The 17,954-nt window shown below is 52.1% G+C and overlaps 7 protein-coding genes across 7 annotated transcripts; 3 read left to right on the top strand and 4 right to left on the bottom strand.

Annotated features, from left to right (window-relative positions):
* Window positions 1-2,156: 2,156 nt before the first annotated feature.
* Window positions 2,157-5,242, bottom strand: N7539_005233 (putative pH signal transduction protein PalA; the record flags this gene model as incomplete). The annotated part of the gene is made up of 7 exons (XM_056934835.1): window positions 2,157-2,652; window positions 2,699-3,101; window positions 3,188-3,762; window positions 3,833-4,727; window positions 4,797-4,851; window positions 4,925-5,162; window positions 5,235-5,242. The coding sequence occupies 7 exons, from the start codon at window positions 5,240-5,242 to the stop codon at window positions 2,157-2,159; spliced, it is 2,670 nt and encodes an 889-aa protein (XP_056790029.1).
* A 485-nt stretch (window positions 5,243-5,727) lies between these two features.
* N7539_005232 (putative mitochondrial carrier protein) lies at window positions 5,728-7,275 on the bottom strand (the record flags this gene model as incomplete). Its single annotated transcript, XM_056934834.1, has 6 exons — window positions 5,728-5,934; window positions 6,183-6,520; window positions 6,587-6,805; window positions 6,926-6,999; window positions 7,070-7,104; window positions 7,186-7,275. The coding sequence occupies 6 exons, from the start codon at window positions 7,273-7,275 to the stop codon at window positions 5,728-5,730; spliced, it is 963 nt and encodes a 320-aa protein (XP_056790028.1).
* Window positions 7,276-10,191: 2,916 nt separating this feature from the next.
* N7539_005231 (putative sterol carrier protein) lies at window positions 10,192-11,642 on the top strand (the record flags this gene model as incomplete). Its single annotated transcript, XM_056934833.1, has 2 exons — window positions 10,192-10,685; window positions 10,760-11,642. The coding sequence occupies 2 exons, from the start codon at window positions 10,192-10,194 to the stop codon at window positions 11,640-11,642; spliced, it is 1,377 nt and encodes a 458-aa protein (XP_056790027.1).
* Window positions 11,643-11,807: 165 nt separating this feature from the next.
* On the bottom strand, window positions 11,808-12,959 carry N7539_005230 (DUF3431 domain-containing protein; the record flags this gene model as incomplete). Its single annotated transcript, XM_056934832.1, has 1 exon — window positions 11,808-12,959. The coding sequence occupies one exon, from the start codon at window positions 12,957-12,959 to the stop codon at window positions 11,808-11,810; it is 1,152 nt and encodes a 383-aa protein (XP_056790026.1).
* An 808-nt stretch (window positions 12,960-13,767) lies between these two features.
* N7539_005229 (P-loop nucleotide/nucleoside kinase family protein) lies at window positions 13,768-14,450 on the top strand (the record flags this gene model as incomplete). The annotated part of the gene is made up of 2 exons (XM_056934831.1): window positions 13,768-13,876; window positions 13,981-14,450. The coding sequence occupies 2 exons, from the start codon at window positions 13,768-13,770 to the stop codon at window positions 14,448-14,450; spliced, it is 579 nt and encodes a 192-aa protein (XP_056790025.1).
* Window positions 14,451-15,521: 1,071 nt separating this feature from the next.
* On the bottom strand, window positions 15,522-16,246 carry N7539_005228 (uncharacterized protein; the record flags this gene model as incomplete). The annotated part of the gene is made up of 2 exons (XM_056934830.1): window positions 15,522-15,690; window positions 16,029-16,246. Coding segments are annotated over 2 exons (387 nt in total), but the record flags the coding sequence as incomplete, so codon positions are not given.
* Window positions 16,247-17,364: 1,118 nt separating this feature from the next.
* N7539_005227 (uncharacterized protein) lies at window positions 17,365-17,862 on the top strand (the record flags this gene model as incomplete). Its single annotated transcript, XM_056934829.1, has 2 exons — window positions 17,365-17,499; window positions 17,560-17,862. The coding sequence occupies 2 exons, from the start codon at window positions 17,365-17,367 to the stop codon at window positions 17,860-17,862; spliced, it is 438 nt and encodes a 145-aa protein (XP_056790023.1).
* Between the last annotated feature and the right edge of the window lie 92 nt (window positions 17,863-17,954).

Here is a 17,954-nt window from a genome sequence, read left to right as displayed (position 1 = left end):
TCCGGTCTGGCAACCCCCTCAAGCCTCCGTGGACTCGCAATCTTCTCGTCTCCGGAAAGGACGGAGCCGAACGAGCCGCCAGGCCCAACCCAGCTTAGTCGCTGGGGGACGTGCAGTGAGCAGTCCAGCGCTTAATGGTTCCAGACCTGCCATTGGTGATGTCCCGGTCGATGTCTCTGCCTGACGCGGGCACCAAGAATCTTGGTCTTCGGTAGTTTGCATGGCAAAAGGTTCCGAGGGTTTAACTTGTCACTCATCAGGGAGTTAAGGACCATGGAGTCATGGGCGATATTAATAGATCCGGAAATCAACCTGTCTTGGTTCTCCTCACTTTTTCAAAGGCTGTCAATGTTAAACCTGTACTTGCACCGATTTTGTCTCTTGGCTGCTTTTGAACAAAAACACCAGAATCCTGTGTCGGCTCATCAATCAAGGGTCGGCCTGTCATAATGTCCCTGCGGCAGAGTGCGTCATGTCTTCCAATCTCTATCTCTGTCCTGGGTGGGATCGTGATACAATGCCAGTTTCCCCGATACACGTGGCCCTCTCCAACTCAAAGGCAAGTCACATGACCATGATCGTCGTGACACCGTAGACTTCCGGGAAAGATGTCATCGTACAGATCCATGGGTAATGTGGAAGGCTATTTCCTGGCATCCCTGCTGCATCAAGGTACGCTTCAACAGCCGCTGAGATCAACCTTGGGGGTCTGTGGTCCAACCAACCTTGAAGTGCGTATCAGGCCAACACGCAAGCCAAACATCATAGCCTCGGGCTCTGATTCAGGTTTATTCGTTGGAAGCGGCCAGGTCCGAGCCACCTTGGGGTTTTCATCGATGATGGATGGGTGTTAGGTGGTCTGCTCTTGGTATTGCTTCACATGGACTAGAGCTCATCCCAAAAAAATTGAAAGGACAGGGAAAGAAAAGAAAAGAAATCATCTCGTGGGGCAATAATGAGCCTCCGTGAGTAATAGTAGTTAGTAGTAGCTTAGTAGTTTACCGGTTACGCTAGAGCATCTTCCGAGTCCGACACGTGATTGTCACGGGAGCGAAGCGACGCCCTAGACGTGCACCTTTCACTTCCAGCAGAGTTCTGGATATTGGAGCAGCGATCGTTTACTCAAGGAAACCCGAGCTCATCACAGGTAATTCGCTTGAATCATGGAACCTCAAAGCACACGAAAAGCGCTCGATTACATACGCAAGTACTCCGTTCCAGCGACATCATTCCAGACATCTACTTCAAAGAAGACTCGGTCCGCTGGATAGGCCCCAGCGACTCGCCTGCAACATCGGACGGTCAGTGATCACCGCACATCTAAACACTCTTTCATCTCCTGTCGTAGGTACCGTCAAGACTGGGATCACTTGTCAACGATCAATCCGCAAACAGTCCGCATGGGCTCCAGCCGAGGATCCAGATCATCCCCCGGACCCCCAGTCCATCATCCAGTCCATCATCCAGTCCATCACCCAGTCCATCATCCAGTCCATCATCCAGTCCATCATCCAGTCACAGAACGTTCATCAGATAAATCCAAAGCTTGGCAGACTTTCCAGAGACGTAGTTATAGCCTCTTATAGACTGCTCTTGAATAATTGATCAACCGCTGGTGTTGTATCTATCAGTAGATAGCTCTTGCGAGGATGTTCTTGAGGATCTTTCCGTGGGTCTTCCAGAAATCGTCTTATTGTAGGTCTCGTTTGCATTTGTATAACGAGAGCCTGGTGTATGCCATCGAAACGAGACGCTAGGCGCTGGCGGGGAAGGGGAGAAGGGTGGATGGGACTGTAGGGTCCCCGGTGTGATTAAACGTTGAGACCTATTTCCAAAACCAAGGGATAGTGATACTGACCATCTCGGCGTAGATCAAACAGACGTGCACCTAGCTAGTGCGGAATCGTGAAATGAAGTCGTGGAATCGATAAATACCAGACTCTACAAGCGTCGACAACACGTCAGGGATGCAGATTGACTCATGATTGCATCAGTATCGCTATGCTAAAACACATCTCCCAACAACAATGTACAATCATGGCTGTTTTTTTATGTCCATTGAAACCCTACCAGGGGCCAAGAAACCCCCAGGGTGTGTGTATCAACAACTTCACTCCACTTTAGAACTTGACCTTGGAATACCGTCCGTGACTCGCTCATGAGAATCTCAGCCCTTGGCTGGGATCCCACGTCCCAGGCTGCCCTCTCCCTGGCATCGCAGAGGGTCCACTATTCGCACCTGGAGGAACACCAGCCGAGTCGAACCGGATCCCCATTTCAGGCGACCACATGCCGGGGGTCGGGACACTGGGCGGAGGGACCGCGGCCCGTACGGGCTGTGGCGCGGTCATGGGTGCGCCAGTGGCTCCCGAGGAACGCGATGCGTGCATTTGCACTGGCAATGGGCTGGGGATTTGATGTTGGGAAGGTGCCTGTGAGGATGCGTGCACTTGAGTATGAGGCTCTGGTTGGCCTGTGGATAATCCTGAGTATGAGGCTGAAGAAGGTTGGTGATGAGTGCCACCTGTCTGGGGAGATGCTTGATGTAGATGGGGTTGGGTGAGACGCAAGGAGGACATGGCGGCTACGTTCGAAATGTCCCTGCGATAGTTGGAATCCGAGTTAGTGGTCACGGCGACCTTCGCGTGCATGCTGTACAAAGGAAAAGTAACGACTGTGGAGAAAAAACGGTACGTACGCTTCCAACTGACTCGCCTCCATGCGACGCTGATGCACAAAGGCCTTTGCATCATCGCGAAATCTGCTCACGATCTTGGCAAGATCATTGTAGAATTTGCGACCAACCTCCAGGTTAGAAATAATCTCCTTATACTTCAAGTACCCATTCTCCAGTTCCTGCAGAGCGCTCTCGCGCTCCCGGGTAGAGGCGTCCCCAGTATGAGCACGATTGAAGGCTTGGTTAGCCTCGCGCACCTGCCGGGAGATCTGCTCTTGCTCCTGCCTCTCCTGTGCCAGCATCTCGTGGTCCGTATCATAGAGACGCAGGTGATCTTCAAACAAATCCTCGAATTGGCTGGCTTGGATGGCCTGCATGGGGAATTCCCGTTCAAGACGAGCGGTCTCCTTCAACAAAGCGGGATCTGCGGTTCGACAAATAGTTAGAAATTGAAGGCTCGCAAGCTGCTAGGGATCTAATCATCTAAAATGGATGTAGGGAAAGACATACGAATATCGTCCGCACGGGCCTTGTCCTTGAGAGCCTGGATGCGCCTGCGGCGGCGATTCTCCATCCGACTCACGTCGCTCAGGCAACTTCTCAATTTAGACGCCTCCCGTTCGACCTCGGGGGGAATCGATGCAGTGCGACTGCTTGGAACATAGGACTCAAGATCCCGATTCGTTCCTGTCAGAACACGGAGCACACCCTCGGAGTCGTGCAGCTTGCGCTCGACAAGGTCGTCGCTATTTTGGGCAGAGCTGAAGTAGCCACTGATCTCTTTCGAGGTGTTGTAGAGTTTAGACGCAGCTTCCTCAGACTTCGCGCGAGCCCAACGATCAGTGCCATACTTTCGTCTGGCGGCATCATCCTCGGCCTTTTCAGCCGCTAGTAGCTCAACGCCTTCATTGTATATCAGTCGGTCATTGTTCTTAACCTTCGCGGTGTCCTCCACTGAGCGTCTGAGGCGATTCAAACCGTCTTGTTGGCGCATCTCCTCTGCGTGAGAGATGACTGTTCCTGGTAGACCCAGGGGCTTCTCCAAAGCTTGCAATGACCCGGGCAAGTTCAAGGAGGTAAGAAGACTAGCGAACAAGTGTTAGTGTAGACTCAGTAACAGTACTTTGCAAGTTCAAAAGATCGGGCTTGACATACTCTCTCAGCTTGTCCGTCATAGACTCTAGTTCCCCAATAAGCGACTCATTAATAAGCCGGTCTCGGCGGTCCGAGTAAATGCTGGCCGCAATATGCACAGCGTAGGGCACCAATTTGGAGAACAAAGGCTGGCCCAGAGGGCCCTTGTCGCCTAGCATGGAAATGGCATCAGTCACCTGCGACGGTGCCTTGGGTGCAACCATGCTAGCCCGGTCCAGGCTCCTGAGCTCGGATTTTGGTGGGACTGGACTTAGATAGATGATATCGTTGTCTTTCTCCGCGCGCTTCAAATCCTCCGCAACACGACTTTTGAGCCCATTGAGATCACCGAGCACAGTCTTGCTGATCCATCGGGACTCCTTCAGCCCCTCGTTCACACAGTTCAGACTGTCGCGTAGTCGTGCTACCTCTTCTCCGTATTTGCGCTTCTCAAGACAGTCCAGCGACTGTCGATATTGTGCTGCAGCGGCAAAATGATGGTGCTTTGCAGTCATGTGATGAATCCACTCTGTGCTGATCGCATTTGACTTGACAGCAAAGTCACCAGCATCGGCGTAAAAATCAGAGACCTTGGCTGCCAACCGGGCGATCGACGCATCTTTGAGACCGTCCTTCACGGCTTTTTGCCAGAAACATTCCTGGCCCTGCGCAAGTAGGAGCTGCTCCAGACTTTGCAGTGTCATCTCATCCATGTCTTCAGGTGGCGACGATCGAAGATCGGGAATGATATCGGTTCGAAGGTGAGCCAAGACGCCAGCTGCTTGGCAAAGATAATTACAGGCTTGCTTCAAGCCGTCGGCGGTGGTTCGATTGAGCGCAAATGCAAGCTGAGAATACAGAGCCGCGAGATTGAAGAGAATGTTGGCCAGTTCGAATCGCAGATTGTTCTGGGTCACTTGAAACCGTCAACAACAGCCAGTACATCTCCGTTGGGTTGCAGGATTCGGATCTTCTGGAAACATACCTGGCTGCGCTGTGTTGAACCCTAGCGAAGGATACCATGAGAAGTCCACTCCCACCTAGTATCAAAGAGATCATCAGCACCAATCAATCGAATTCTCGTGTAGACCTTGGGCGTGGACATCGTCGTACATCAATTGGAAATTTTCCCCCGAGCCATTTTAGTTGGGCCGCATAGGTCACCAGTCGGCTAATTCCACTGATATGCGGCTCTTGAACATGGATAGCTTCGCTTCGTAGCCGATCTATGATCATCAGATCGTCTGTGAACATATCAGGGCGTTGGTCATATTTAGACGAAATATACTGCGTAATCGCATCGGCCAACGAAACGGAGTGAGACCGCCGAAACGGGAGCTGTAGGATATTACTGGACCGCGGGTTGTCATTCTCAGCTCATCGCCAGGGAATTTCGGACAAGTCTTTCTAGCAGAGAACTCACGATGTCATTTTCAATGTTGGTGGGGTCGAAGAGAAAAGGGTGAGGGGTTGGATAAGATTGCCCGAGCAAAAAGCGAGTGCTCTTTTGTTGACTCGGAGACGCTGCGGGCAGCCCCCGCTGGGCAACAGGAATGACGTGTTGACAGCCTGAGGCAGCCAGACACATATATCTAATTTCAGTCAATCATGCTGCAGATACGACAATACTGCTTAGCCAGTAGGCGCCTAAGCACATCAGCGATAGCTACAGACCTCAAACAGAATACTAGGTTCTTGCTAAAAAGAAGGTCTCATCTAAGAGGCTCGTCCCATTCTCATATTTGCTGATGAGCGTTGCAAGTTCGCCCGGGAGGTATTTACTTGAACAGGAAAAAACGCCAAACGCTGGACACCGAGCCCTAACTATGCAAGGCCAAATTTGGCCACTCCATTTTCATGGGTTGCTAACTAAATACCCCTCAACCCGACGCCCCAGGAGCCGTCCAACATGATCTTTAGTTGGGTAGCTCATCAATTTGAGCCTTGATATACTCGAAGAGACTAAGAAGGATCATGTTGTTGACCCCTGTTCGGACCAGGATGATGGAGATGCCCTTGTACATGCTGGACTTGGCGACCGCTACCGAGGCTTCGCCAATCTCCTTTGTCTTTCCCAGCAGCACACTCTGGGCTCGAGTCTTTCGGGTGTCGAGGGGGTACGTCTGTAAGGTAGTCCAATTTGATCATGTTAGCCCTCCGTCACTTTGCGTTCTCTGTTAATCTCTATCGCGCGGGAAGTGCGAGGGAAGTGCGAGGGAAGTGCGAGGGAAGTGCGAGGGAAGTGCGAGGGAAGTACGAGGGAAGTGCGAGGGAAGTACGAGGGAAGTGAGAGGGAAGTGAGCGGGGGATGACGGGGAGGTGAACGGGGGGTGACCGGGAATTGAGCGCAAAGTAAGTGAAAAATACGTACAGCAAACCATGGGAGTGTGCTACAAATGGCGCCAGCAATAGCGGGTGCGCCAAGGGGAGATTGGTCAGAGCCCATCTCTTTCGCGGCCACCTGCTTCACGGTCTCGTAGATCCCGAAGTACATGGCTGTGCCCACCGTATCACGCAAAGCGTGAAGGCGGAAGCCAGTGTACAGACCGCGGAAACCGTGTCGCTGGACGATCTGCTTGGCAGCCTCGATCGTGCCGATGCGGGGTTTTCGTCTGAGAGATGGGTCGTGAGCCGCACCCGGTGACGCCAGAGCTCGGTTGGATACCAGCACAGATGTCTGGACCACGTTCTTGGCGAGCTCAAAGGGGCCTGCGATATATGTCAGCGGATCATCAGAGTAAAGCTAGAAGACCCTTATATAGGAACTGATCTTACATGCGATAGGAGCTGCTACCAGTCCGGCAAAGCCACCAGCAAGGGAGTATGTCATCACTCCAAGCAAAGTAGGACCTCTAGATGACTTCTCCATCTCAGCCAGTGGAGAAGTACCGGTGACACGCTTGACGATATCGGCAATGCCCTCTTTAGCATAGTTGTAAGACGTGAAGTTCAGTACCCGTACTGCGGTCACGCTAGCTAGCGGAGGGAGGGCACCTGGCTCATAACATGCATTAGTCTTGCGATTGACACGGAGCACATATATGTCAATCTGGGCAACACCCCTTTCATTCGAGCGAAAGGGTTTGAGATGAGAAATGGGCCAACGAAACCTACCCGCCACATAGCCACGGGGTCCTTCGGATCGCCAAAGGTATCGGGCACATTGAAAGATGTTCTTGAAATTGTGTCTATAGCGTCAATTAGTTCGCTTGTTCAGAGGGGAAAATAAGCCTTTTCAATATCAGGACGGATGCTTACGTTTGCATGCGAGTCTTGACATTTTCAAGAGGAGTCTGTGGGGAAGCGGCAAGTCAGTATCAGTCTTTGAAGTACGTTGCCGCTGGATGCATCAAAAGCTTAAGACCTCAACATACCACCGCTAAGGTTGCGCAGACAGTAGAAACTGCCGAAGCAACCTGAGTTTTGTATTTCTTGAAAAGCTTGTTGCGAGTTGATTCATCCATGATCCAGGCGTTGCTGGTTGGTATGATCGGGGGAGCGGAGTTGGGAGTTGGGGGAAAAGGAGCATGTTCAGTTCGTTTACCAACAGTCATCCCTTAAATATGATCCATGAAACGTAATATAAAAATCAGATGAGTGGACGAGGCGGCTCCTCGTCAGTATAATTTCAGTACGCTGAGCGTGCCGGCCACTCACGTCGCGGGATGGCGTTTGATTCTGTGGTCGTGTGTGTCGCCGTATGTTTGGCGCGGCGCCGAGAGATACTGGAACAGCACGACTAATCCTCGCCGAGAGGTTCAAGTAGACGATTCCGGAAGAGCGAAGGATATGTGAGAACGCAAACCGGCCTCTCTCGCGAAGCAATCCGGAGCAGACTGTTCGGCGTCCCGCAATCCACCATCTATTGACCCGGCGGTCAAGATTGCACAGCTTTGACAATTCCTTCCTCTTCGTGCTTGTGAGATGATATTGCCCAAGTGATGGAGATAATGCGATATTGGATCCGTGGCTGACGATTCGACAGTGCGACGAGTTCTTGCGAGGCAGATCAATCGATCCACAAGGCGTTCGGCTTTGAAGATCGGGCGCCGGCTACGGCAGATAGATCGGAACTCGCCCCGCGTTGATGGTCGCAGAAAGCAATGCGCAAGGACAATTGTTCACTATGTTCAAGGATATACAAATCGAGTTGAAGGACAGCCCCAAGGCTCCTGTGCCAGACAGAAGAGATTCGTTTGATTGAGGTCGATTGAACGGCGACGAAGATGGTCTCCTTTGCAGAGGGAGGGTCATTGATGATCGAAAAGAAGCTGGAAAGCCGATCGTTAGCGTCTGACTCGGCGCATCAAGTGGTCCGATCTGCTCCGTGACCCACTCAACTGCAGAAGCAGCACCCGCAAAGTGTTTTCTCACTTGAACCCATTCGATATCCAGTAACCTGATTTCCCTTGCTATAAGACGCCCAATCACCCACTCGTTCAGAGTCGATGAGAGAGAGGGAGAGAGGAAAAGAGGAGCTCCCGATGGCATGTGGACCGAGCTTAACAGACAGTCTCGAACGGGTTTAGGGTCAAACCCAGTGACGTCGTCCTGGATTTGGGCTGGGCGACCCCACCAAATCTCGACACAGCGCTGTCCAACTGCTACCTTATCCCTATTCCTACTATGGCTGGTCCAGGATCGATCGCTCTGGGCCAGGTTTGGGGGTATTGCTGTTCGATCGGTGATTTGGGCAGGGAAAAGGTGCAAGGCAGGGCTTCTCTCGTCTGAGCCACCACTTTTTAGCTTCCTTCAACCCTATTCCTTCCTGCGACGCTCATCTTGCTCCCGTGCTCATGCCCAAAAGAGAGCGCGTGAGAATTGTACATGAGGAATATACACTTTCGCTCGGTCGCATGCCGCAACGGTAACCGGTTTTGGATGTGTACTCGACGACCAGCCAAACAAAAGTCGAATCAGTCGGTTCATCAGGTAATAAGCTGCAGCTTGCAAAGCACCAACAGCACCGACGACAAAATGATCTCTAGCCGAAAAGAGGAGCACACAGCAGAGTACTGGCTCTAGCCCCGCTACCTTGAGCAGCGATTGCCGGTCAAGACAAGATTTGCAAGCCCATGGGCCGTACAGAAGCCAGTTGTTTCACCAGAGCTTTCGAGAGTTAGAGTGTTTTCTGTGACGACGCAGTGGGAGGACAGTCCTCCGACCATGCAATCGGAGACGAACGAGCAGGATAGCAAACCACGGCGCAGGATCGACCTTCGGAGTCGGGGTAAGCCGCCTGCCAATTACCACGAGTATGTACGGCTGCCGAGCTACAAACCCTTCCAGAGTAACGGCCCGGCATGGATTAGCAAAGAATGCCTCTCTGGAAGGTACGACGGCGCAGGCCCAAGCTGCTTCATTTAGATCTGAAAGGCAGCCTCTACCTAACGTAGGAGCAGGTAGTTGACAACATAATACTAGATAGTCTGCAGAAAATACAAACTAGACACTGAACACAGCACAGTGCCCGTCAAAACGAACTGTATCTCCTTGGCGAACTTAATGAAGCCTCAAATCCTGTGGTTCTCTCGGTACACCAGTAAGCTGGCATGGATGCATTACCAGCGATGCTAGCTTGAGGGGGTTAGCCACATCGATGATTCATCATCGATCCTTCTGGACTCCAAGGCCGTTCTTTGAGTCCTTCGCTACTGATTCTTAATAGAGCATGTGCTACCGTACTTCATCTAAGTGCATTTGCGCGCGATCGAAAGACTTCACGTACGACTTAGAGAGCAGCAAATACTGAACCCCCCGAAAACCGGAAACATGGGATGCGGGCTAACATTTGGAGTGTATACGCCGATCGCTCGAGTCCCAAGTCAGACAAAACTGTAGCTTATGCATTTCCGTGAGGAAGCAGGCCTCGAGTACATGAGGTTGAACACGCCGAGATCAACATGATTCATGCCGGCGACTCGGCCGCTGACACGTGCATGACCAACCGCTGTGTTTTATTGCGCCTATCCAGGGTCTGGGAGTAGGTACGTACAAAGCTGACTCCTACCCAGTGTTCGGCCAAGTAACCTTCAAGAATTATATCTTCAGTAAGAGGTGCGACTCCCCCATCTTAGGGATAACCGTACCCTTATGCACGGCGCTAGCTGTTGTGCAACATGAGAAAGAATGAAGAATAGGGAGTTTCAGCCCCCTCGGGACTGTCTTCCTCGGGACCTCGGTCCTCCCCGCAAAATCTCCACATCTGCTTGAGCCTTTTCCCCCCACTCGTGGCATGAATTAGACCCCCTTCCGGAAGCAACGCGGCTTTAAAGACTCCCCAGACAATATACGTTTGACTCTGCGACTACCACGCCGCGGACCTTCAAGTCTCTTTTTCATTCTCAGTCTTCTCTATCATTTCTCACCAGATATCCATCATGGTCAAGAAGCAGACAAGTCCCGCCTACGTCCTGGGCGTGGGCATGACCAAGTTCATCAAACCGCGCGGCAAGGTCGACTACAATGAGCTTGGATACGAGGCCGGCATCAAGGCGATGCTCGACGCCAAGATCACTTACGATGATGTGGATCAGGGTGTAGCCTGCTATGTGTATGGTGACAGCACCTGCGGTCAACGCGTCTTCTACCAGTTTGGCTTGACCAATATTCCCATTTATAATGTGAACAACAACTGTTCCACAGGGAGCACGGGACTGGCCATGGCCCGCACGATGGTCTCGCATGGAGCAGCCGACTGTGTTCTTGTGGTGGGCTTTGAAAAGATGAACCCGGGTAGTTTGCAATCCATGTACAACGACCGTGCCAACCCTACCGGTCTCTTCGGTACCATGATGGCCGAGACTCGCGGTGTCACCAACGCTCCCGGGGCTGCTCAGATGTTTGGCAATGCCGGTCGGGAATATAAGGAGAAGTACGTTCAATCCAAGTTTGCACTGCCACGTGTATTTGATGTAGCATACTGATCCGATCTTGTCTTTCTTACAGATACGGTGCCACAAACGAGGACTTTGCCGAGATCGCCCGCATCAACCATGAACACTCCAAACGCAACCCGTACTCGCAATTCCAGGATGAATATACTTTGGAACAGATCATGAAGGCGCCCATGATTCATGAGCCCCTGACGAAACTGCAATGTTGCCCAACGTCCGACGGTGGTGCTGCTGCTGTCGTTGTCTCGCAAGAGTTCCTCGACGCCCGCCCACATCTGAAGTCTCAAGCCATTATCATCGCTGGCCAATGTCTTGCAACCGATTCCGACTCGGTCTATAGCAAGAGTTCCATCGACTTGATGGGTTTCGGTATGAGCCGCCACGCCGCACGCACCGCTGCGGCCGAGGCTGGAATCAATATCAAAGATGTCAAGGTCTGCGAATTGCACGATTGCTTCTCGGCGAACGAGATGATCACTATCGATGCGTTGGAGCTGTGTGAGCCCGGCAAAGCTCACGAGATGGTTCGCCGTGGGGACATCACTTACGGTGGTAAGATGGTCATCAACCCGTCCGGCGGGTTGATCTCCAAGGGTCATCCCCTTGGCGCGACTGGCATTGCCCAATGTGCAGAGCTAGTCTGGCACCTACGTGGATGGGCGAACAACCGCCTGGTCAAGGGTACTGATGCTGCCCTGCAGCATAACCTGGGTCTTGGCGGTGCCGTTGTGGTGACAGTGTACAAGCGCGCTGATGGCAAGGCGGCAGAGGCTGTGCCTTCAGACGCTGTGGGTAAGATCAACGGTCTTGGTTATAACCCTGCGGTAGAGGCTCGGGGATTCACGGCCGAGCAGGCAAAGTCGGTTGTCAGCAAGAAGCACAGCAGCGACTGGGCCGTGGCGGACGCCCAAGAGCGTGTCCTTGCACGATTCTGAGGGTGGAGATGTGTCTGAAGAATTCCTTTAAAAATTGTATCTACCGCATCATGCATATCGTCCGAGATTATGAATCTGTTGATTTCAGATGGTATCATGCGCCAGGCACCAGGCCCGTGTAAGAAAAGCCAGATTCTCGTAATGAAAGTGCCACCTTTGATCGGATCATCCATGGGTGGCTTCCCAATTGTCAGGCAGTTGAAAGTTCTTCGGTATCTTATACTGACCAAGACATGTCTCGGGCCCGGGACACCTCAGATCGCACCGGCCATACAAACGGCAATAGCACTCCTTGGCGTCAGGGCACGCGTCACGATTCAATCTTTCCAGGTCCACCATGCCGTTCGCATCCGGCTTTGCGAACAAGATATGCCACATATAGGACAGTATACGTCCAGCGACCTTGTCATTCGAAGGCGCAGCCGGGTCATTCCTCGACCGCATCTTCCCACCGTCAGCGCCGCCGCTTCCATCTAGCAACCATTGCCTAAGCGCGATGTACTCATCCCGCGTATGCTGCCATATACGCTCTCTCGAAACCACAAACTGGGCACAGCACTGCGCACGTATCTTCTCCGTCCGTCCGAGTTCTGTCCTCCCAGTCAACGACCCCTCCTTGATGCCCGGACTGCCCCCTCCAAATATGGCCGTCAACGCCCGCGGTAAGCCCACGTCAGACGCAGTTCGCGCACTCCAGGGCGATGTGATTGACTGGAGCTGAAGCTCCAGCGAGCCCTGCGCCGGCGCAGACGCAAGGCAGGTACTCGTGCTCCAGTCACAGCGCAGATTATGATACCCAGACCCTGCCTCCAACGCTCGTTCAATGTTCAACGCCGCCAGCAGGGCCTTGTTGTCATAGTCCGGCGCATCGTTGTGCCACGCCCATCGTGAACCGTGCACGAAGACAGCGCCTGCAGCGGGAATATTCTCGTAGTTGTCGATCAGGAATGTCAGGTAGGCCATTGCCTCGTGGCCGCGGTTCGCAGGGACCTGTAGAGTCTCGGATGGTTTCTCGTTGGCACGGGGTCCGTCCACATCGTACAGACAGATGTGATAGCGATCTTGAAGCGAGGTGAGCCAGGATGTCTCACCGTCGGCGTCGACGTGGGATACGATCAGGGCTGGCTTCTTGCTTTTGGCAAGATGCGGGCATTTTCCGCGCACCGGGGGTAAGGAGGGTGCAGTTGTTCGATACCGGACTTTGGTCCAGGCAAAGGTCGGCGGCGAGCTTGAGGGTCGGTTTACGTAGAGGATCAGGAAGAAGACAATCAGGAAAAAGACCAGTTGGGTCAGCGATCGGGCGACTTTGCGCGGCATGGTCGCTGCGACGCTACGAGGATGCTAACTGGGGGAAAACTCCAATGGAATATGGATGGGTTTTGGAGGAGGACTGCCGATTTCCGACTCAGCTTCCGCCGGGTTCCTGGAAACTTTCAAACAGACCGGCATTGAAGCCGAACCACTGTATGCCGCAATAAGGTATGGTTCCACACATGCAGATGTTCTGCGAAATATCAGACCCTACACCCGACATACTCAGACTCCGTTCTGGTTCTTGAGAACCTCCATGTCATAATGAATATGAATAACAATCTAGCCTGTCAGCGATCAAACGTCTCAATCGAGCGGTACATAGATCCAAGCGCAATGCCAAGTACCCGGGCTAACCCCATTGAGCCAAGGGCACGTGGCCACAGCTCCCAAGTAAGCCTGTAAAATTCCGTTCTTTTTTGCCATCGGCGGCTCCACCGATTCTGCGCCATTTTTATGGTCTGCGCCGGGAAGTGACGGAATCCACGGGACTACGGGACTACGGGACTACGGGAGTCACGCCGCCCACCCAAAGCAAGTAGGTAAGCAACCGTCTTCTGCCTCAGGCACCCAGAGTGCCCAGATCTGGGCGTTCGAGGGTCCATGGGAGAAGGGTTGGTCTGCCAGATTACTTGAGTCACTTATCAACCGGTGGGCAAATGCGGGGTGGGTGTACGATTCTCTCCATGCAACCAGCTGAGGCAATATAACCCCCTCCTCCTAACCACCATCAGTCGCCGAAGGAGTTATCTGGCCATTCTGGAGACAAGCTCAAGGCTGCCGGCTGTCTTTCTCCCATCTCATCCAGTCCCAAATGGCAGAGGACTCTGCCAGCTTCAGCGATCCTAATGCGCTCAGTCCCCTCATCTGCCGGACAGAAAGTGACCCGCGCCCGGTAGTGGTGATGACCTGCGGAATTGCAGGTATGTGACTAGCTGATGCAAACGCACGCGATGGGTCGATTCGTCGGCGCGCGCTGCCCTTCGTACGGGAAAGGGGTCTGACGTCTGCGAAACCGCCGCAACAGGGTCGGGCAAATCATCTATTTCGAAGTGGATTCAGTCAAATCATCCATCCTTTCAACGCCTCTCCATCGACTCCTATATCTACAGCCATCACGGTCTCTACGGGGTAGATTTTCCGAAAGAAAAATACAACGACTATCAAGAAGAAGCCGCCACAGCGTTGCGCAGTGAACTCGCGCAGCTGGTGCAACAAGGATCCCGGGACGCCATTCTCGACTTCGCATTCGCCTTCCAAGAGACTCGCGATGAGTGGAAAGATCTGATCGAGGAATCAGGCGGGCGCTGGGTGCTCGTCTACCTGGACGTGGAACCGGACGAGTTGCGGCGTCGCGTGCGGGCCCGGAATCAGCTCGCGGTGAAGGATGGCGATTCGGCATTCTTGGTCACGGAAGAGACGCTGGAGAGCTTCATTCGCGGCTTTGAGAGGCCGATCGGGGAGGGCGAGGTCGTCTTATGTCTTAATGATTTATGAAGTTGGCATTCTGAAAGCGCTCATTCGGGTGATTCGGGATTTTAGATTTTTCTGGTCTTTTTGTCTTTTCGGAGATGGGAGTTGCACTTTTGAAATCGGTCATGATTATATGCAGCCTTCTTGAGCCTGATTTTCAACTTTAATCGACAGTGGCATACAACATCCAGCAGGTTTTGGGCCTCCCCCGATCCTGTTGCCCTCTACCCAAGCTTTTGAGTGACCTCTGTGTTAGGTGAGGTGTTGAAGTGGAGAGTTTTGAGCAAACGAAATCTCTATCGAGAAATCGAAGAAATCGAAGAGATCATTCTTGTAGTGGTGACGGAGGATTTATTGCGCCCCGCCATATTTAGTAGCGACCACAGCAGATGTTTCTTTACGGATCCTCGTTACAAAATATTTGACAAGTGAGATGCGAACGGAAACAGCCTGCCTCTTCGGTATCTTTAGCATTCGCTTCAGTATCGCCATATTGAAGGTGCCTGTAATTGTTCAAAGTAACCTGGCCTTGCTTGTCCATGGATATTCGGGAAATGCCGCCAACGATGAATATGTTTGGCGGTTGACTGGATGAAGCCTGCCTGAGACTCGGATACGTAGAGTGCACGAGAGTGCTGGTCAAACTTGAAACAGCTCGTGGTAAACTTGACAGGTTTATGTGTTCTGAGCTCTTCAAAGAAATCACGCTTGTCAGCTGTCGATCGCTTTCAACTATTTCCATCTGGGACGCTATGCCCGGAACATCGACGACCTTAATCCTTGAGCTGAGCTATAATGGCCGTACTGATTTCAATCGGGTCGATGACGGGATATATTTCGTACAACACCAGATACGCCGCAGGCAGTCTAATAGAATCCAGTATCCACCGCGTCCGTTAGTCAACACGAAGGACTCGGTGAGACAGCTACTTGCAATCATGAAGCACATTGACTAATGAGAATATAAGATCCGCAAACTGACAAAGTAACTCTGTACTTGTAGAGCCTCAATGTCAGGGCAGACGACGACTCGTCGATGGAAGCCGGTGGGGAAAGCTTCAGCGGCCACGTGACTGTGACCTGACATAAGCAAACATGAATTGGCGGGAGAATAAAAATCCCCGCAGCGCGTGTCCGCGAGGTTTTTCCTTTCTTCAACATATTCACGGTCTCCAACATACCCTTGTGCTTGGACTCAATTCCATCCGCAAATTTCAGAGTGAGACCCAGACCGATGCATGCTCGTTCTAATCCCGCCGTCTGCCTTTACGGTTGGTTTACCAACTTCAGTCGAGACGAACGGGTTCGCTTTTGAGCTCACATTTTGAGTCAGTCATGGCTGAGGCTTCGATTCTCTCGCAAGGGGGGCACAGGCACCTTTTGTTCTCCGCTTGAAAGCATGGCAAAGCACTGATGTTGATCTGTGTCACGAGTGCCTATGTCGGCAGTTGCTGGTCATTGCAAGCTCGTTTCTTGCCGGAATGCCACGATCAAATCATGAAAAATAATGTGTTTTCATGCGATCGATGGCACCGACAAGTCGCCCGGCAGAATTCCTGCATCACAATCGAGTACTAACAGACATAGGTCACTATCCCTTACCCTCGTAGAACTACACTGGCAGTCACTTCCTGATGCCTGATCCTCTTCCATCCCTGGCACTTTCGAAGTCTCGTCTCCTTCAGCTCTCCATGATATTCGAGGTCAAATTTGTGCCGATAGTGAGCTTTCACAGATCGACAAATGTCATTCTGGAAACTCCCTCGTGTTGCGTCCGCTTCTCTATATGGGGCTGTGCGTGTCAAAGTAGGGAGATACATTCCTTACTTGTTTAATCCATAATCTTTTACCCCTAGCCATGCACTCTTTAGGAGCAAAGAAATATGAAACATTTTGGAAAATTTATCATGATCATCATCATCTGCGAAACGCGCGTCCGTTACTTCTCCTTCGTAAAATCCATGCGGTTCAACAATTGTCTCCGTAACTCAGTCGTGAGCCCTCAGATTGCCCAGCGCTCTTGCTATTTGCCTTCTTGTTACCTGAGTAAATAGCAACATACCTACCTACTACACTAACTAGTAGTTGTTCAACAACCTTCCTTTACGGAAGCTAATGTCAGATCAACACTATTTCACTCAGCGGTTACGTACGGAAGGAGAATGAATTCGCATTCTGTTGCCCAAATAGAAGCACCAGGACGATGCTCAATGCCTATCACTCGACAAGGGGAAGGATGTGTCACACAATGACAGCAAGCAACCAACTGTGGTACTGTCCCAACATTGATGCCGTCTCCAGTGCAGCCAGAAAATCTCTCGTGTGGTGGTCCTCTGGAATGAAGGAGTATGAAACCCGATTCCTTTGAGACAATAATAAGGCTTAACCCAGCGATCTCGCGCAACCGCAAATCTGTTGATAGGCCGAACTTGCGGCCATTTCGACATCCCTTGTTTATTTCGATGTTGCTGGACTGCAATCCTTCATCATCTTGTCGAGATCATTAGGATGAGCACCTCCTGACATGGCAAATTTGATTGACAATCTCAAATGCTCTGGGAGGCCAATTAGGGTAATGAACAGCTGAACCGTGTCCTACCTGATTGCATCTGGGATGCATCGAGCGGGATTATTGCTCCAAGGTGCAGTGCTGCCAGATTAGCCACTGCCGCTGGTCCACACGTTTTCACCCTTTCTTCCCAAGCGGATCGTGTTTACGTCCATTCCATGGATCTACAATGACCTGTAAACAGACCATCGGAGAGAAGGGGTTCCGTATATAGCCCAGCCAGGTCCTCGACTCGATTCCGCTCCCCATTCCTGTCTACTTTTCTCCGAACAAAACACACTCCTTTGACTACTTTCAAGACACTCGTTCAAACCATCATCACCTGAAAGTCACCTTTCTACCTCCCACATTTTCAACCACTTCATTGCAATGGCTCGCTTCACTCTGTCCGTGTTTGCCGCTTTCTTCGCCCTGGCGGCATTCGCCACGGCCTTGCCCGCGATGCCCGCATTGCCAGGCCTTGGGAATGGACTGGGTCTTGGAAACGCCCTCTCCTCAGTACCGGTATGATTCTGATGCCCTTTGTGAGAACATGGACCATGATTAATATCTTCTCCTTCTCAGGTTGTTGGTTCATTGGCTGGTAACATGGACAAGAAGACTCCTGTCGATCAGCAGAAGCAGGCTCAAGACCAGGCGGCCAGCCGACAGACAGCAAAAGACAAGGCCCAGCAGGAAGTCGATCAGAAGTCCAGCTCTGCTGCGACACCGGCCGCCGCCACGCCCACTCAGACCGGTCTTTACTCTGGGAACTTTGTGACAGCCACCTCCACCCCCAGTCCTCATCCCAAGTCTCAGGCCAATGCTTTGGGTAGCATTCCTGTTCTGGGTGGCCTTCTCGGCGGCGCTGGAGGTGGCCCTCTGTAGGGCACCAAGGCAGTGGAGATCGATTACTGTCACAGGTCTCACTGGTCGATCGTCGATGGGAACGATGGGGAAAAGCCTGATGGAGTGTATGG

Source organism: Penicillium diatomitis (assembly GCF_028827545.1).
Source record: "Penicillium diatomitis strain IBT 30728 chromosome Unknown utg000005l_segment0_segment0, whole genome shotgun sequence".
NCBI classification, from domain to species: Eukaryota; Fungi; Ascomycota; class Eurotiomycetes; order Eurotiales; family Aspergillaceae; genus Penicillium; species Penicillium diatomitis.
Note: the sequence above shows the minus strand (reverse complement) of the source record. Positions and strands in the feature narration are given on the sequence as shown.